The sequence below is a fragment of the Nesoenas mayeri genome, assembly GCF_963082525.1.
Source record: "Nesoenas mayeri genome assembly, chromosome: 7".
Lineage (NCBI taxonomy): Eukaryota > Metazoa > Chordata > Aves > Columbiformes > Columbidae > Nesoenas > Nesoenas mayeri.
This window is the reverse complement of record NC_137551.1, coordinates 20,172,550-20,191,608: the sequence shown is the minus strand read 5'-3', so window position 1 is coordinate 20,191,608 and position 19,059 is coordinate 20,172,550. Positions and strand designations below refer to the sequence as shown.

General features: G+C 35.4%; 1 protein-coding gene across 1 annotated transcript in view; it reads left to right on the top strand.

The window, feature by feature from the left end:
- Positions 1-19,059, top strand: part of HECTD2 (HECT domain E3 ubiquitin protein ligase 2) — a gene marked incomplete at its 5' end in the record, with an annotated part of 38,403 nt that overhangs the window by 13,705 nt on the left and 5,639 nt on the right. Inside the window, 13 exons of the mRNA XM_080347950.1 lie at positions 83-185; positions 1,102-1,191; positions 1,775-1,839; positions 2,948-2,993; positions 4,091-4,200; positions 5,960-6,108; positions 7,597-7,720; positions 10,020-10,116; positions 10,994-11,101; positions 12,913-13,045; positions 16,407-16,495; positions 17,890-18,048; positions 18,498-18,572. Coding sequence (XP_080204076.1) covers positions 83-185; positions 1,102-1,191; positions 1,775-1,839; positions 2,948-2,993; positions 4,091-4,200; positions 5,960-6,108; positions 7,597-7,720; positions 10,020-10,116; positions 10,994-11,101; positions 12,913-13,045; positions 16,407-16,495; positions 17,890-18,048; positions 18,498-18,572 — 1,348 coding nt within the window. The remainder of the gene's footprint in view (positions 1-82; positions 186-1,101; positions 1,192-1,774; positions 1,840-2,947; positions 2,994-4,090; positions 4,201-5,959; positions 6,109-7,596; positions 7,721-10,019; positions 10,117-10,993; positions 11,102-12,912; positions 13,046-16,406; positions 16,496-17,889; positions 18,049-18,497; positions 18,573-19,059) is intronic.

The following is a 19,059-nucleotide window of genomic DNA, read 5'->3' as shown; positions in this document are numbered from 1 at the left end:
GTTACAGTGCAGACTACAGTTTAAGCGGTTGGGAAGGCTGGACCCCTATATTACCAGTATTATAATATATTTTTTTTTCTAGGGATGATGTGGAAAAGGCTAAGTCATCAGGAGATTGGAAGGCTGTACATGATTTTTATTCTACAACATTTGATTCTTTCATGGAGATAAATGCTGCATTTAAGGTAGAAAATAATTCATAATACTATTTAGTACTTACAGTGCTTTGTGACTTCAAAGTGCTTACAAAAACATTAGTTAAGGGCTTGCAGCTAGTTAATGAAGGCCACTAAGATCATTTTGTCATGTTCTCACCTGACTTTGGCAGGCAAGCTGTCTTTGCGTTGATTTATTCACTCCAGCTTAGGCAACTGTATTTCAAGTGTATGTCTTTGGTTTGTGACACTATGACTGCATATGACTTTCTGCACAAACTGCAGTTAAAAAATATGCAAGCTAATGCAGCTAATATGGGTACCTGGGCAAATCTGGAAACAGAAATTCCCTCTCCCTAAAAAAACATGCGATATGGGCTCAAGTAGTATAGCTGTTCTGGTGTTGCGACAGCATACGTAAGTTTCTGTGGGAAAGATTATATTTATGTATGAAAACTATCTGAATTAATGCTAAATTAGTATTTCCTGCCTATTACAGGGCAAAATGTGCTTATGATCTTTAATGTGGACAGTAGGGTCTCAAAATAGAAGAAATAACCTGTGACTTTTAGTTACTTAACAAATGTTGAATGCCTATGATTTTATTGTTCTTGTCCAAATTGATGAAAAAAGATGAAAATTCAATGAAAAAAAGATGAAAATTCAATGTAATTCACTATTTGAAATCCTCTGACATTGTAAAAATAGAATAATAAGGTGATGGTGTTACATGAATATTGCCAATGTGTAGGATTATTATTGTTTAGCTTCATCTTTCCAATATTAATAAAAGCAACTTAGATTCTTATGTTTTGGTAAAAAAAATAAGTAGTTATATCTGTATGTCTTTTGTTTAAACTTGCTGTTAAACTTTTATTTTCAAAGATAGCTGAAAGATTCAAAACATTTCAAACCCAAAATGCTTCACGTATTATCTAACTTGCAGAAAGATACCGGTTCTCCATTTAATACCATTGAGGACTCTGGAATCAATGTGAAATTTGTGAACGTTGTCTATGATGCCTTATTAAATACTGTAAGTAGAAGAATTCATGTTTTAAAACATTGTAACAATTATTTCAGCCAAGAAGCAATTTATACCAAAAGTTTTTCTCAGATTGGCATGATTTCTGAAGAATCTCTCAAAACATACTTAAAATGGTCCCATGAGATTTGCCATAGAATCATGAAAACTGCTCTAGTAAAAGGAAAGGACATTTTTGCTACTAGTACAGTTTATGCTGTGGCAGATCTCAAGACCGCTTGCAAGATACAACATGACTGTGATGGTAAACTGCATGGTGGGAAATAAGGATAATTTGAGGATGGAGACAGCAAAAAGTAGGTACTGTGCCTAGTTAACAAAGGACAGGAGTAATTTAGAAATTATACTCACAGCTTTTAAGTTGTTTAAAGCGTTGAAAGCCATCATTGGCACAACTCCAGGACTTAGCTAATAGCCTATGAGGAAAGATACTTGGGAGCTCAGCATCATAACATGAAGATTTTTTTTAGCTGCCTTGAATCACAAGTAAAACAAACTTGCTTGTTTATACAGTATCTTGTCTAGAATACATATAATTACATCAGATATTATTTTTCCTCCCCTTTTTCTGCAGCCTCAAGATGTTCAGAAGTCAGTCCTAAAAGGAATAATTAATGGTCTGCTACAAGAATGGAAAGGGTAATTATAATAAATGTTTGCATTAGTGCTGTGTCAGCACTTATAACTGATGTACTTTTTGTCTTTATTGTTTTAGCCCAAGAATGGAATGGTCTGATACAACTTATTTGACTCATGAGAACTTGTCTCATTTTGGCAGGCAAATCTGCTGAAGTATACCTGTTGAACTCTGTAAGCTGATACTGAACCTCTGAGAGGCAAACCCATACCCATCCATACATTCCTCTACAAAATCTCGGCTGGTTATTGCCAAGATAGTATTTTGGGCATCTGAACTGCAAGATGAAGTTAGGAATTTATTTTGAGTATTTAGAGTAAAACATATTATCCCTTGCCATGCCCCAACAGCAACTAGGATGTTTTAACCTAGGTAATTCCTTGATCCTAAGTTTATTTCACTATACCATTCATGTGTGGCAACAGCACAGAAAGGGCTGTGCAGGGTGCAGAAAGGGATAGCCCAAAGACAGGAGGTTTGGAGAAGACAACCTTTTAGCAAGAAGTAATAGAAGTGAGAATGCATGGTTTGATTCACCGAAAGATAGAGCAAGAGGCAGCACCTTGTTGTGACTCACCTGTGACCCAGCACTCGGCTATTCATTTCTCCACTTTATACTACCTTTTCTGTGCTGTTGCTGCGCGTCTTTGTGGTTATGTGGAAGCCTCAAGGAAGATAAACAGCAAGAAGTACAGAGGCTGCAGTGGTAGAAGAGTATGGGGAATTCTGGCAGGAAATATATAAGATGGTATCTAAGATGGGGCAAACAAACTCTTCTGTGGTGTCACCTGAGACAGACAACAGCAAAGACTTCACTCTTTGGAACACCTCTTACCCTTCAATTGACCTTATTTCCTCCCTCCCCTTCCTCCCTTTTCTCTTGTGTTATGCCACAAAAGACAGATGCTAAAATAGCCTGCTGCATTTAGAGAGTAGTCATAAACCTTGAGTGTCCTTTTCGGTTTCTGAGAACAGTGAAGATCCTTAAATATGGTATTCAACACATATTTGCAAAGCAAAGTTAAATCATAAGGTGCATGATTTCGTGACTCTTAATATGTGTACATGATGTATACATATGGTTCTGCTTATTATTTCATTCATTCATAGGCCACGAACAAAAGATGATCTTAGAGCATATTGTATACTTTTACAGGTAAGAAAAATACAATATTTTTACTTAAGTATGTATCTGCTTAACTTATAATCTATAAACCAGTATTCTATGCAAATGATACTTTGTATAGGTGAGATACTTCAGATTTAACTTGCTGTTATAAGAATGTTCCATATTAAATTATGGAAGAAATGCAGGGTATGCATGATGGGAATGGGAGCTTAATGGAAGATAGTTGATGGGGAAAAGTTGCATAGATTGGAACTACGAACTAAGAGACATGTAATTGTTTCCTATAATTTTGTGGGTTGAAAGAACGAATGCTTTAGGAGATTATTTGTTCTTATTTCTTACTTATTCCCTGATTTGCTTTTTTGTTATGCTGTAACTCTTTCTAGAAAGTTGCAGTGTATGCACTTTTGGGTATTGCTGTAACTTTCTCTGATGTTGCATTTTATCCAGCTGACTCTGTCCAGTCTGGCAACATTGATTTCTGTCTCTGTTAACCTATTACCTTTGCTACTATTGATTTGCATTTGTAGCAAATTTCCCCTTTAGATTTTGCCAGTGTAGATAACACCTCTACATAGAAGGGGAGATTTCTACTGTTGTATGAGAAGATCAGATGGTAATTTAATTTTTTGAGACAATAGTTTTCCTCCGCGGGATGGTATGCTTGCTGTGAATTATAAGGAGTATATCCTGCTGAAAAGTGGGAATGCGTGAACTCATATGCAAGAGGGAAAGTAAGTTTGGATTTATGTATGGGAAGACAGGAGTTATAAGAATGCTTATTACTGAGATAGAAAGTACAGTGCTCAGATGAGTTTAATTTACGTGCTACACAGTAAATGATAATCCAGAAAAATACATTGAGTACTGCCTTCAATACCTGTGGGCTTTCTTTTGAAACAAAAAAAGAAAATCATATGTCTACAATATGAAAGTTATGTATTTTTTTATTTGAATAGAAATTGCAAATAATTTTTTCCTAGTTTTACCACTGTTACAGAAACTTTGTGAATTCCTTTCCTGCATAATTGTATTGGCAACAACAAACATAAGAAAAAAATCCTAATGACTTTTTTCCCTTTATGCAGCTTATTAACCTAACACATTTTTCTAATCTCTTTCAGAATCCTCAGTTTAGTAACACTTCTACTTATGTCATCTATGCTCACTTGCTAAGACAGATTGCAGCCTTAACAGAAGCAGACCATCATTTCCTTGTGCACTGGTCTAAAAAGTAAAGTAAAGCAATAAGTAAAATTTAAAATTCCATTTCTGGGTTTACAATTGTTGCTGTATTTCTGTTGATGTTGACTGTTTTATAAGTTATATGACAGTTAATTTAGTTGACAAGAGATTTTTTGTTTTCAAAGTACATTTGGACATAGTCCACTAAGCGATACTGATTTATAGATTCAAACTATATAATGTACTAAAATTGAATATCTTTAAGCAAAAATGCCTTGATTGCAAAAGGACTTATGTAATTTATTTTTCCATAAAACATTCTAAGTAACTAATGTATGTGATTTTTTTTTAGATACATGTTGAAACAGTATTACTAATACAAACTTCTTTATGATCTTTGTTTAAATAAAGCTTTATCTTGCATAATTTGCAAAAGACACTGTAATCTTACTCTATTGTATGAAAATCTCAAATGAAATGGAGTCCCTTCTTTGTAGTGTAAAGAGGTGGTGAGAGGTGGTAGTTAGGGCATTAGATTTGTAATTAATTGCAGTAACTCTTATAGGACCTCACTAATAAAGTCATATGGGGATAACTGCCCAAAGAATGGCTTTCAAGTTAGTATGCAGGTTGCTTTCTTTATAATGGCTGTGCAATAAGTTCCGTCTGGGTTAAAAAAAAGTTTGAATGGCCATATTCAAAATTCCCTTGTCTCCTAGGGAATCTGTTAATAAAGGATTTTCTTCCCTACAAGGATGTAAATTAATTTCTATCTTCCCAGTCTGTAATATGTCTAAATTTGCTTAAAAGTGTGGTACTATATTATTTCATTTGAATTGGTGTTTACAAAAAAGGTTTACCCTCTTGGTTAATGATGCAATAGATGTATTGATGGTTTTGTTCTTAACATGTATTAAAAATCTAAACCGTTAAAATAAAGTCACTCGGTTTGTTCAGCCTGGAGGAGACTGAGGGGAGACCTCGTTGTGGTTACAGCTTCCTCACAAGGGGAGGAAAAGGGGCAGACACTGATCTCTTCTCTGTGGTGACCAATGACAGAACCCATGGGAATGACAGGGAGATGTGCCAGGGGAGGTTTAGGTTGTACATTAGGGAACGGTTCGTCATGCAGAGGGTGGTGGAGCACTGGAACAGGCTCCCCAGGGAGGTGTCATGGCCCCAAGCCTGGCAGTGTTCAAGAAGAGATTGTACAACACCCTCAGACATGGTGTGAACTGTGGGGTTGTCCTATGTAGGGACAGGAGTTGGACTCTGATCCTTGTGGGTCCCTTCCAACTCAGAATGATTCTATGAATAGGAGAGCTCTTATTTAGAAAAGGATGCTTTAATATGTCTACATATATATGTGCGTTGTTTTGATATTATGGAAGTGGTGCGGCACGTAATTTAAAATGTGCATTTGTCACAAGCATACGAAGTACTTTCCACTCTTTATTCAATAGGACCAAACATCTCAAAATAAAAAATTGAGACTTCCTCTGTATTCAGATTATGGAGTGAAATAGCTAAGGATTTTTGTTTTCTTTTTGTTTACTAAAAGTCAACAAGTAACTATTCTATTGCTTTTTATTTAAATCACAGACATTAAGAAGCATACCTAGGCATGCACTGAAGAGCATTGCTATGTGCCAATGTTTAAAACCATACTTCTCAACTTTATATTTGGAATTTTTTTTTATGTATAGGACAAAAGCATGTGTTTTTATCAAATAACATTGACATTTGATACTACAAACTCTAGTGTGGACAGCAATCACATGAGAGTAAATGCAGTATGTTTGGTTTAGGATTTCACAGAAGAGGTTCAAGCAGCTGGTGGACAGGTTACTGCAATTTATTTCTTTACGCCTGTTTCCTGCAAAACCTGAAGAGTTTCCACCTATGGTGAAATGTACCTGGTGGATTCCATCAGCAACCAAAGTCCTGGCTTTATTTAGTAGGTATTTTTCTTGAACTGTGTGATGTACATTTATGTATGTATATATATATATGAGGGGAGAGACTGATGATGGTGGCACAGTATGAACTACAACAAAATGCCAAAAGGTAGGAAGCAACAAAACCCATCTTCTGTTGGCAAGTCTTCGTACTTGCTTTCTAGTAGAGGATAATTGCTATACATCATTTTCCTGTAACAACAATTGAAGATCATTCAAACAAAAATCCATCGAAGTAATCAATGGTTAAGGTTTCTGTTAGATTCATTAATAGAATAGAAAAGAAACTGTGAAAATATCTAATTCCCAGAATTTCTTCTGTAATTGGCTTATCCCCACAGAAGTATTTAGCATCTGAGAGATGTTAGGCAATACATATTCTTCCTAAATCCAAAATTACAGGTCAAAAAAAGTAAATCCCTGTCCAGTTCAACATAAAGCATAACAAATTTGACCATTGCAAATGCAAACCTTTTCCTCCAGTCATCCCCAATAGCTTAGTGATTAGAGCACTTACTATAGAAAAAGGAGGCTTAAGGCCAGTCCTCTTTTCTTAAGGGGTAAAAAGCCCCTCTCCATTCTAGGAGAAAATGAAACAAGGAAATGAAAATTAAGATTGGAATGATGATTTTTATTTTTTTTTTTCACTCTCATCTTAAAACATTGTGCACAGTCCTTCTTGTCCAGAGCGACAGTTCAGACGAATAAGCTCAACTGTATCTAAAACCAAGGTGTGGTTGTCTAGTCATCTATGGAAGAGCTGCTAATTCCTTAATTCTGGGAAAAATCTGTAGTAATTCGAAATATGCTACTTTCCATCTGACTGATCAAAATTAAATTATTTTAAAGTGCAAACAGAGGAAAATTATTAGCAGTTTGACATTATATGAATGTTACAAAATGAGGTAGGCAGCATGAATGTGAATTGGTTTTCTTCATTTGGTTAAGTACTTAATTTTTGTTCGGTGAGTCTAGATGGTATAATAGATACTTGACGAGATAGTCTTATCTGAGCATACTATGTTTTGTGCCCCCCACTTTTCATTCCTTTTGCAAACAGGTGTCAGACTCAGATAATTGTTAACTGGAAAGCATGTGGATGTTATATGCATAGCTATGTTTGAAATTAAATGAAGGTGTTAAAGAAATCCACTTATCAAACTGCTTTTTCGTTGATTTCAGCAGAACACAGCATTCTTTATCCTTGAAACTTTAACTTGATGCATGTCATTAAGTGGGCTACAATCAAATGGGGGGTTCTCTTATAAATGGGCTGAACTAGGGATTTATTTATACTGTTTTCTACAGCAATTGATACAATGTCATATGTGTTAAGTTATAGTTGTAATTCTGTAGCTAAGACTGAGCAAAGTTGTTAGTAGCTGGTTTGACGTAAAGTTTCTGAGGTCACTGGTGCTCAGGATGCCTAGAAAACAGATGCGGCAAATCAAGCAGTATTTAAAAAGACTTTTGTGTTTTCTTTGTAGATGCTGCAAATAGTCTGATCAGTCCTCCTATTATTTCATATACGGATTTCTATAATTCTACACTTGATCATATTGATCTTATGGAAGAATACCATAACTGGCAATGTTATGGAAATTCTCACAGGTAAGATCAATAACTGGTTGTTTCTTGTTCAGCAGTATTTCAAAGCACCATATCTACACTATGTATATCTATCATAAATATATATTGTGTATATATGGTATACATACCCTTTATATGTGTATATAGCCACACTAAATACTGTATTTTATTGCAAAAATGTAGCTGCTACTCGTATACTTGCTACAGCATGGATGTGAGAGTGATTGTAATAAATCTCATTCTGCCTTTGCAAAGTGGAGAAAATACGTAAAATATAGATGATAATATAGTATGATAATAGTATGGTTTTATTATTTATTGGCATAGACTTTTGTATCTTACTACAAACATATTTTAACCTCCAATACATTCACAGAAAGTGGTGTTATGTCCATACTTGTCATTTCAAGATGAAAATGTCTAATTACCTCTATATATGTGGCTGTGATCATATTTTTCCAGTGAAATCAATTGTGCTATTTGTGTTACAAGAAAATAAATGCACAAGTTAAATATTTATAGACTCAAAGTTTGTAAACGTATTTCTCTTCTTGTGAGAGGCAGCCAGCAGTATGATACAGAAGCAGGTGTTTCATGTTTCTGCTGGTTTAAAATCTTATCAATATTTTCTTAATAAAAAGATTATTTTGCATAGCTGTGTTTTTCTAGTGTATCAGTACGTACCACTCAGTTTTTACAGCTTGAATTACAAGATCAATTAAAATTTCCTCATATTTCAAGACTTTTCAATAAGCTCATTTAAGACATCAGCCATCTAAATGTAGCTTTTTGTTTGTGTGTGCAGTTTTCCTTGCCTTTAGCAGCAGTTGAGGAAAACTTGGAGAGCATAATTTACTCCACCAAAGCAGGTATTTTAGGCTGGGCTTCTGTCTGATGCCTGCTGTTCTGCATGGGAAGGAAGGAAAGAAGGAAAAAACAAAAGAAAACAAAACACCAAAACCTGTGATACATGGTGGCAAGAAATGTATCGTAGGCTTTGCAAAGTGTCAGTCAAAGCACTGGAATCTGAATACTGCTGAGCTTCAAAATGGTTGTTTTATTTTATTTTCGTTTACACCATCTGGCTGCTTTGGCACCCACATCCAAACTTATAAAAGGGCTGTGAGATTTCCACCTGTTCCAGTTCTTTTCAGTTTGCTGAGACACTGGGAATTTAATATATATCAAAACAGAGTTTGCTTGTCACATTATTTTTGGAGTAGCTGAAGTGCATACTAGCCGTATTATTCTTAAATTTAATTCTTTTACTTTGTTACAACCACATTCTTTTCCAATTTTACATCTCTTAACTCTGTGTTGTTCCAAAAAAAAAAAAAAAAAATACAGTCAAGATTATATGTTTAGAACTAAGACGACCAAGTAGGAGGGAGTATTGGCTTACCTTCCATATGAAATATTTTTAAATACGTAATTCTTTGAACTAAGTGAACACTCCTTGGTAAAACAGTTTGGATTAGGATTTCCAGGAGACCAAGTGAGAATATTTTTCTTCATTTTCCTTTATTTCCTGAAGGCATTAGAATCCAGAGCTTCTCACAGGCAGGATGCAGGGTGCACATGCAGTCTGGATTGAAGATGCACACGCAAAGTCTGAAGCTCTCAGTATTTCAGTATGAACTTTTGCTAGGCAATACATGAGCTAAATCAACACAAAACTTACATTAACCAGTAAGAAAAGAAATCTTTTACTTTGCTGATTTCTGAAGGTTTTAAAAATTATTTGATTGCAGTGAAATGTGGTTGTCATCTGATATTTTAGAAGACCTAAACACCTGTAACCCTGGGTTAAATCTGAAAGACCTGTGGAAAATCAGTTCATTTGAAAATCAATTCTGCAGTAAATAAGTCAAACCAGAAATATTTAAACTGTGTACCTAAGAATGCTGCACAGAGATATGTTTCTCTTGTATTTAGGAATATATTATAGTTTTCTTTAATTCAGTGTAGCAGTTAAAATTTAGCATTTAAAGCAGATGACTGTTTTATTAGGTCTATTGATAATGATAAACAATTAAAAAGGGCTTTATTGAGGGTAAGTATTACTACTAATTACAGTTTATAATAGTATTTTAAAATAACAGCTTGTTCTAATGAATTGAATGTCTATGTGTACAACACAAAAAACAAACGAACAATAACAACAAGGGAACACAGCAGCTATTTGTAAATTCTTATCAGTGGATTATCAGAGTGTAGTCAATTACCAATAACACAAAGATTCACTCCTATATTCTTGAAAAGGATATGATATGCTAGATGCTAAAAGGAAATATTTTACCTTCTTTTCTCTTGTTGTTAGGTTTTCTTTCTGTCAATACCCATTTATTATTTCTATAGCTGCAAAAAAAGTTATTATTCAAAGGGACTCAGAACAACAGATGATAAGTATTGCACGGGTAAGTCATTTAGTGGTAAATGTTTGTGTCTCATCCATTGGCATTTTATAAGTTTTTGTTAGGTTGATATTACACACAGCCTGTCATTACAACTTCTAGTTTTTTTGAATGCCCCGAAAAAGAACCTGAGTCCTATTACTAGTCTACAAATGTCCATGCTGGATTTTCTCAATACTATTGTATTTATTTTATTTTGCTTAGTTTAAGGATGCTTGTGGAGAAAGAGTTACAGTAATTTATTTTTTCTTTTTTTGAGAAAGCAGCATAACATGCCAGCATGTTAAATTAGCAAGATAATTAAGGAAGAAAAATTCTGTGAGAATTTTGGACTGTTTCCCATTTTATTCTGTGAAAATGTGTTATCATGGAAGACCAAGTTGCAGCTGTATGTTCGCAAGTCACAGAAGAGGCAGTGCTTCTGGGCAGCCTCTTCTGCTTTGTAAAAGGTGTTGTCTGCCTCCTGCAGTGATAATTTCCTTCAGGTGTTAGGGGATACTGTTTTCCTCGGTGCTCAATATGGCAGCATCACCACCTACCCATTCCTGTCTTGCTGGATGTGTCTTGTGAATAGTGAAGTAAAGCACAAACCAGCCTCTTATGGGTATGTCTTTACTATTTGAGGAGTTTAAAATGTTGCTGTACAATTGCCACCTTGTTGTTAAATTTCTTGATAAGATAGTTTGAATATGCTGTAAATGCTATCTGCAGTAGGAAAGAAATTGCTCTCCATCTCTTAGAAGATGTTGAAGCAGCTGTCATATTAGGGTAATGTCTTTAATGTGAGATACTAAGGACTTGTAACATTTAAGAAGTATAGCACTTTGTTTTTTAAATGAAGATACTGCATGTATGATTTTTTTTTTTTCCATTCAAATAGCAAAGCCTTGTGGATAAAGTCTCTCGCAGACAGAAACCGGACATGAATATGTTGTTCCTAAATGTGAAAGTGAGGAGGACATACCTTGTTAGTGATTCACTAGATGAGGTAACAAAAAACGTAATGAAATGGAGTGTTGCTGCAGAATAGCTATTGCGCTTAGATTTCAGGTTTTCATATTTAAATCTTTCTGCATTGATAGGGAATATAACTGTCCAATAATAAATAAAAAGAACTGAATTACTGTCACAATAGCAGTGCTGCAGAATAGATTTTGCTAGACATTCTGAACTTTATTTTCAGTCCTTGTACTGGTCTATAGCGAAGCTCATAATGAACATGTATGTTTGCATGCCCCACGGCATGTGTTTGTGTTATCAGTTTTTGTCTTAAAAATACGGTGTATAATTACTAGGTTATGTAGGACTTGGTTCCATGATAGGAGCATGAATAGTAAGTGACTAATCGCTAATGAGCTTGTTCTGTTCTAGTTCTTGGAATATTTTTATTCTTTTCCTTCACTAACTTCTCTATTCTGTATATAATTATTTTAGGCTTTCTTTTCTTAAGTTCTTATCTTGATTTTAACTAATTCCTTACGTTCATGAATGTAATTTTTCCTTTTTTAGAAATGTAACAGATGTGTCTATTAAAGTAGGCAATTCTTCAGTATCCACTGAACCTTATTTGATGAAGACTAGGTCCCTACTTTCTTAACACTAAAAGCAACCTGATGGTATTGAAAAATAAGTCCAAGTAGTGAAAACAAGACCAAATTCTTATTACTTATGTTCAGAAAACATAAATGTGACCTTTTTCTTCCCTAGATTACAGCCTGCCTATTTTCGCCTTGTCTCCTAAGATGGAATAAATATGAATACTGCTTTCTCTAGGCATTGTTAGGAATTTTTTTAGAACACTAAAATAACCAAGTGCAACTTCAAGAGTTCTGATAGCCAAAATATTATCCTATTTATTTCTGATGTTTTCTTCTGCCCATCTCAGCGATGAGTAAGGATGTATTAGATTATCCATATTCTCAAAAGAGTGGGGAATGGAAGGTGCAGGAAAGATGTTTTGTTTGTATTTCAAATTTCAAAAATGCATTTGCAAAGGAATATCACTTCAGCCAATGAATAGCTTGTATCAAATAATACAAATATCTATAGTTATATAATTTGTGCAATAGGAATTTACTTGAGCAGCTAAAAACATAGAAATTATTTTAGCACATGCATCTTCCCGACTAATGTAAACACTTCCATTGGAGCTGGCCAGTAATTAGTGATGTAAAGAAAAATTGTATAGGGATTTTATGTGGAAGATCACTGCTCATTCTGAAAGGCTGTAATCTAGTTCCTTGCAGGTCTCTTGCATACTTGGATGAAATGCTGTCTCTTAGGATAAAGGAATGAAAAGAGCTTGTTACCTTGATACTTGCTGGCATCTATCTTATGCTGAACAAAACGGTGTCTAAACATTAAAAGTTTTAGCTGCTTCCTTATTTCTAAATATCTCCAAAGGATTTTTATTTTTTTTTTTTAATCTAACATTTCTTCCTGGCAGAATGTTTTCTGTGTAGGTAAAAAATTACATAGATCCAAAACATTCCAGCCAGACTCGATTCATTGTATCTAGTAGGTTATTAAAAGTCTGTTTGCATACCACCTAACTTCTTATCAAGCCTAGAGAGTGGCACCATGTGCAAGGTAGTTGATGATGCCAAGTAGTCATGATTGTCTTGCTTCTGCAATTGAATTATTGTTTTAATATGGTTTTGACCTATTCGTAGGAGATTATCCAAATTACCAGTTTAAACAAAGCAAGTACAATAAAGACAGAGATGTGTTCTCTATGGCTAGAGGTAGTCATAATATGTTAAATCTCCTTTTTCTTCTTCCCTGCCTATTTTGCAATAGCTAGCGAGGAAGAGGGCAGATCTGAAAAAGAAGTTGAAAGTCACATTTGTAGGGGAAGCTGGTCTTGATATGGGTGGCCTGACAAAAGAGTGGTTTCTTCTTCTGATTCGTCAGATTTTTCACCCTGATTATGGTGAGTCCTCATAAACATTCTTAAATACAAAGTGAAAATTTGTTCATTTTTAAATTATCAAAACAGTGATGGATAATAATTCTTCATTAATCCAGTATTAGGCAGACCAGTTACTAATTGATATAAAACCAAAAGCAGGCAAGTTAGAATTGCATATAAATGAGAAGATTTGGCATAGAGGAACATGGAAGAGAGTGGGAAGTACTTGAAAAGCTTTGAAGATATTGGCTTTTGACAAGGAGTTTCAAGCACTGCTGAAAAGCTAAGACTTTACTTCAGTGGTAGGGCAAAATTAGAGGGTGAACAAATCTCTGATCAATGGAAAGGCTTAGAATTAAAGTTAGGATTCAGCTTTTTAAGAGTTCATTCATGCTAAATTTTGTTTCAGAAACTCAATGTTTGTGGTTTGTTAGTATCCCTAGGCTAGTGGATAAGAAGCAGGGGGCGTTCAAGACCAGCAGTAGATTTGCCATGAAGTTCTTATGTGTGTTTAATTGTTTCCACCTCTATCCAGAGATAGAATCTTGATTTACCTCTGGGCAGATGGGAGAAGGCCATCAACTATTTTATGGAGTAGGGCAATGATAATTTAAATATAACTCAAATGGAATCAGGCCATTGAAAGGGTTGTTTTCATCTCTCTTCTGAGTAGAAATCTTGGAATTTTCTATGAGTGTTTGTGAATTGCCAGACATACTAACAAGCTAAGAAAATAAGCAACAGCTATGCAAGGCATTGAAACATTGATACTTATCTACCCTTGGAAATTTTCTAGAATTCACACAAGCGTATGAGTGAATTCATATATTTGGATTTAAGAACAAGTTGCTTCCATTTAGCTTAATATGTTGGTTAGTTGCAACTGGAATATGATATTCCTGTTCCAAAATAGGAAGAGACATATAGCAGCCTCTGCAGCAGATGGTTTAGCAAATATTCAAGTGGAGATAAGGCCAATTTATTTGTTTGTCACCTGCCATCCTTGCCTCTTTCTTCTCATGCTGCATTTTCTATTTTTACGCTGCCCTCAGCTGTCCTCATATTGCTAGTTTAGGGAGTTTTCCTCTTTGTTTGTTTTTTGTATTATTATTATTATTTTATTTTGTTTGTTGTGTGGGTTTTTTTGTTTGGTTGGTTTTGTTTGTTTTAAGTAGCTACAGTTGGATGCTGTTACTGTGCTCAATTCTGGCAAACTGCTGGCTCTGACCTCCCTTCTGTCAATGGTTTCCATTTGCACTGGTAATGTCTACAAGTTCTAGCACTATTTCTGTGATCAGTATAGGTAGACGTTAGTTCTTACCCAAATCTGTCATCATATGTTCTGTTCAGGTAAGGCTAGTGTTCTTAAAGTGGTCTGAGATACTCTCAGGAGGGAGAGATCCTTCAGTCAAGTACAGAGACATTCTAGACAGATGTGAGACTGAATGACAAAGCCTGCCTCTGCTGTTACCAGGACATGGGAGCCTATAACGTTTGCAGGCTTGAGGAAGAAAAACACACATGCACCAACCTATTTTCTGATCAAATAGGAGACTGGAAGACATGAATGAGCATTCATAAACAAACAATTCAATCTACTTTTTCTATATTGCTGTAGATGGATCTGGGTGGATTTTTTCCCCACTAATATTTCTCAAATGAATCAGCTTTCCTCAGCTGTGCGTGGTTACATTACTGATGTTATAATGGGTTAAAGTGTTCCCAGGCTGGTTCTTAAATTAGAAATGTTGATTTCCGGGGGCTTCAGCATAACACCTGATAGCCACTGATAGGATGCAAGAGCTTGTCTGTCTTTGCCTGGAAGTGTTTATGTCCCTTAAATGCACAGTCCTCTGTTGTTTATAGGATTCCTTCTAAAGGTCCACCTTCAAGTTATAAATATGTCCTCAAATCTGCTGAGAGTCATTATTTGCCTATAGCCCTTTTTCTAGTAAAAAGCGGTATGTGCAGAGAGATGACATTTGGTGATAACAACCTTAATAGGAAACAATTTATCCTGAAGAAAGTGTTCTGTAAGTTGACAGTTCTGTTAGTAAAAATGTGTTGTCAGCAGAGCTGGGTAACTGATGAGTTTGGAAACATTCGAGAGTAATTTTTTCACCAGCTCTGGCAGGCTTCCTCACTTTAAAGTGTAAATTGTTTCATTGATGTGACTATGAGCCAAGTGTGGGAGGAGTTCAAAAGTATTCTCGTCCCTTGGGAAGGGACTGCATACTCTGCTGTCTTTAATGTTTTTAAGTTGCAAATAATGGAGTTTTGAAGGTTGGAAGGAAAAAACATAAGAAAACGTCACTGTTATTACCCTTTCCAGGTTAGCTGATCCTGCAGATTCAACCCCTGAAATTAAAGAACTCCAAATTAATTTGGTTGTCTGCTCTCCTATGTGTGTTATGATGCTTTCTTCATCTCGATGCAGACAGTTAATTAATGGGATTTGAGACGTATTTTGTTCCAGTATCACTGCCTTCTTTCAGTATGTGAATCTTGCTCTGCCTTACATGCAATTATTTGTTGCTTCTGGTAAAGGCACTGTCTAAACTTTTTGTGATGAGCACCTTTTGGAGCTAAACTTCAAAAGATAAAGGTAGATTTTTTCAGGAGAGTCGGGGAGGTGAATACGCAGGCAGAGGTTTACTTATAGTTTTTCACAAGAACTAAATGTCCCTGAGACATCAACTGGATTTTTATTCTTTTGTTAATCCAAAGGAGTTTGATTTTTCATTTGAATGTTACTTGTACCCAGCTTCATCTTCAAACACAAATGCGGTGAGCTACTGAATACCAAGGTGTCCTTAGAACTCTTCAATGCTTTGTTTGTACACTGACTGTGGAAACTCTCAGCCCATTCAATCCCAACAAATTAGAACCAGTCATCACCTTTTATCCAATTCTGCATTGCCGAAGTTAATTTCACTGTTAGTGCATACTTAATTGAAGTGTATCTTGCTTCTCTAAGCAGTACTTCCTAAGTATTTTAAAGCTGTGCTATAGTTTCATTACGTAGGTTTTTTTCTTTCTATTGCTCTTTAAAACAGAGTGATCCATATCTGACACAAATAGCAGTCAAACTAGTCTGTAGCTGTGATTTCAGTAGGATCTAGCTTGTCATTTAGACCAGTGAGTGGTTTATTTAGTTTGAGGGTTTTTTTAACTTATCCGATATAATTTTTGACAGAAAATATGGAACATAGCCCTTTGCTGGTAGTGTGTGTATAAGACAAACCTTTTACAGCTTTCTATTCTAATAAGGTATGGGCACTCTGAGGGGCGCTTTCAAGGGTGCGTATGTGAGAAAGATGAGGGTTTGTATGACTTTTTATCAAAGCTCAGGCTTTGTAAAGGCCACTGTTCCTGTTTGCAGGCATGTTCACCTACCACAAGGATTCGCACTGCCATTGGTTCAGCAGCTTTAAGTGCGATAACTATTCTGAATTCCGATTGGTTGGAGCTGTATCCTTTTATGCCTTCTAGATGTGCTAAAAGAACAGCCATTCAGTGAGTTGGTACTGGAATGAAATAAGGCATTGATTTAAGATCATTTGGATGTTGTATATATTATACAAGCTTTTTCCATTTTAAAGGTATTAAAAGGATGTCATTCAAACAAGTGAACTAAAAATAGGAATTAAATGGTGGTACATAGGTACATGGTACATTTTACAGTCAGAAAATACTAGTATTAAGATTACACATGCAACTTTTTTATGTATAAGTTGTAATTTTTTATGTACTTACACCTCTGAGTTTCATTCAGTAAACATAAATGAGCCTCCATGCATCAATATTTCATTGAAGTCCCTGTTGATCAGTTTGTAGGTTTTTTTATATATATTGACTGGAAGCCAGATGCTATGTTGAGCATGAATTTATTTCCTACATTTTCTGTTGTGCTCAGTTGTGAAGTCCTCAGGCAGATGATTAATATATACTTATAATTACACTAAGGTGAAATGATAATGTCCCCATTTTCATGATTGCAGTTGGACCAGATGATTGTTGTAGATGCCTTCCAACTGAACTATTCTATTCTAGTGAGAATCAGAACTGTGAACTGGATTCTTCTAATTGTTGGTATATTTTCAAATTTATTTCATGAGATTCACTGAAATGTACTAGCTGATGAACTGTAAGTCCTGTGAAGGTTTGTCTTTATGGTTTTAGATTCATTTAAAAGAAAAATTGCTATATTGAGCTCTCTCTAGAATTCATGAATTAAAAATATATATTTCCAGTTCTGTGTAAAAAAAATTTCTTAACAGTACTTTGGAACAATTTATTCTAGAAATGCTTTTATAGAATATTATGAAGAATCACAGAATCACAGAATGTTAGGGATTGGAAGGGACCTCAAAAGATCATCTAGTCCAATCCCCCTGCCGGAGCAGGAACACTTAGATGAGGCTACACAGTAATGTGTCCAGGTGGGTTTTGAATGTCTCCGGAGTAGGAGACTCCACAACCCCCCTGGGCAGCCTGTTCCAGTGTTCTGTTATCCTTTTTAAGAAGAAGTTTCTTCTCAAATTTAAGTGGAACCTCTTGTGTTCCAGTTTGAACCCATTAAACCTTGTCCTACCATTGGCTGTCACCGAGAAGAGCCTGGCTCCATCCTCGTGACACTCACCCTTTATATATTTGTAAACATTAATAGAAGAAGATGTTCAAGTGTTCTATCAATGTGTATCGTTTGAGTATTTTTAACTATTACTTAATTGTAATACAGACTGTTTATTTAGGATGTATTAGAGTATGCTGAATAAAATTTTAAAATATTTTTTCCAAGTTACTTAAAATATTAATTATAATAAGGATGTGCGGAATTTACCCTTAACGTTTTACATGTATAGCTTATGGGCCTTGCTGTATATAATAGCATCACCTTGGATATTCGTTTCCCACCTTGCTGTTACAAGAAATTATTAAGTCCTCCCATTGTTCCCTGCGATCATAACACACTTGTAGGCATCTGTGATGTCACATTAGATGACCTGTTTCAGATTATGCCTGTAAGTATTATATTTATTTAAGAGGCTGAATTACTGATTTAAAAACTGGTTTATTTATATTTAATGCTTGAATTATAAACTGTTTGAAAACAGCCTTTTTTTTAAGCACAGGGTGATGAAGTCTCCTTTTTTTCTATTGAAAACAGAAATTCTCCATGTTTTCTAGCATAGCAGAATTTTTCTTGATCTACTTGAAGTTAGAATACCAAAATCTGATACGAGCATTCTAGATGCATTTTCTGTAGTAAAAAGAAAAATGTAACTGTTTTTGCTGAAATAAAAATAAATGTATGCACACATATTAATTAAGCAGCGAGGGCTTCTGTTTGTGTGTGCATTTTGAATATACATCTTTTTACAAGATACTTTTTTGTATAAAGTAGTGATTCTGGCACATCCCTTCAAAGTAAGTTACTTAGTTTACTGAAGAGCTTTTACTTATATTGTAGGAGCTGGCCCATGGACTAAGTGAGCTGCTGTCCTATGAAGGCAATGTCGAAGAGGATTTTTACTCAACCTTTCAGGTCGTTAAATACACACTTATAACTGTTTCTCAAATGTGTTCAGTAATTTTACCAATGTTTCTCCAATGGAGTTTCCAACTACTGTGTGGTTCCTGAGTGTCTGGAATGTAACTGTGTGGGCATTGACGCTTCCCGGGGTGCACAGAGTGCACCCTCACCCAGCCACCAGCTCTTGTCCCCTGGCAGTGCTGCTGGGTCCCAGCACTGACTGAGTGGGCGGCTGCTGGGGCATCTGAGCTCTTTGCTCAGGCACATCACCTTGCAATCAGTCACCTGCTTTGTAGAATCCATCAGGCTGCAGAACAATCCCTTTCCTGTCTAACACAGATGTTAGGTTACTCTGGTTATTTTATTCACTTTGCCCAGGAAATCTCACTTGAACAACAGCTTGTTCCAGTTACAATAGTTTTGCCTGACTTAATATTTCAATCAAGAAAGTCCCTTCAATTTATTCATTGTTTTAGAGCACAGAGTAGTTAGTAAAATT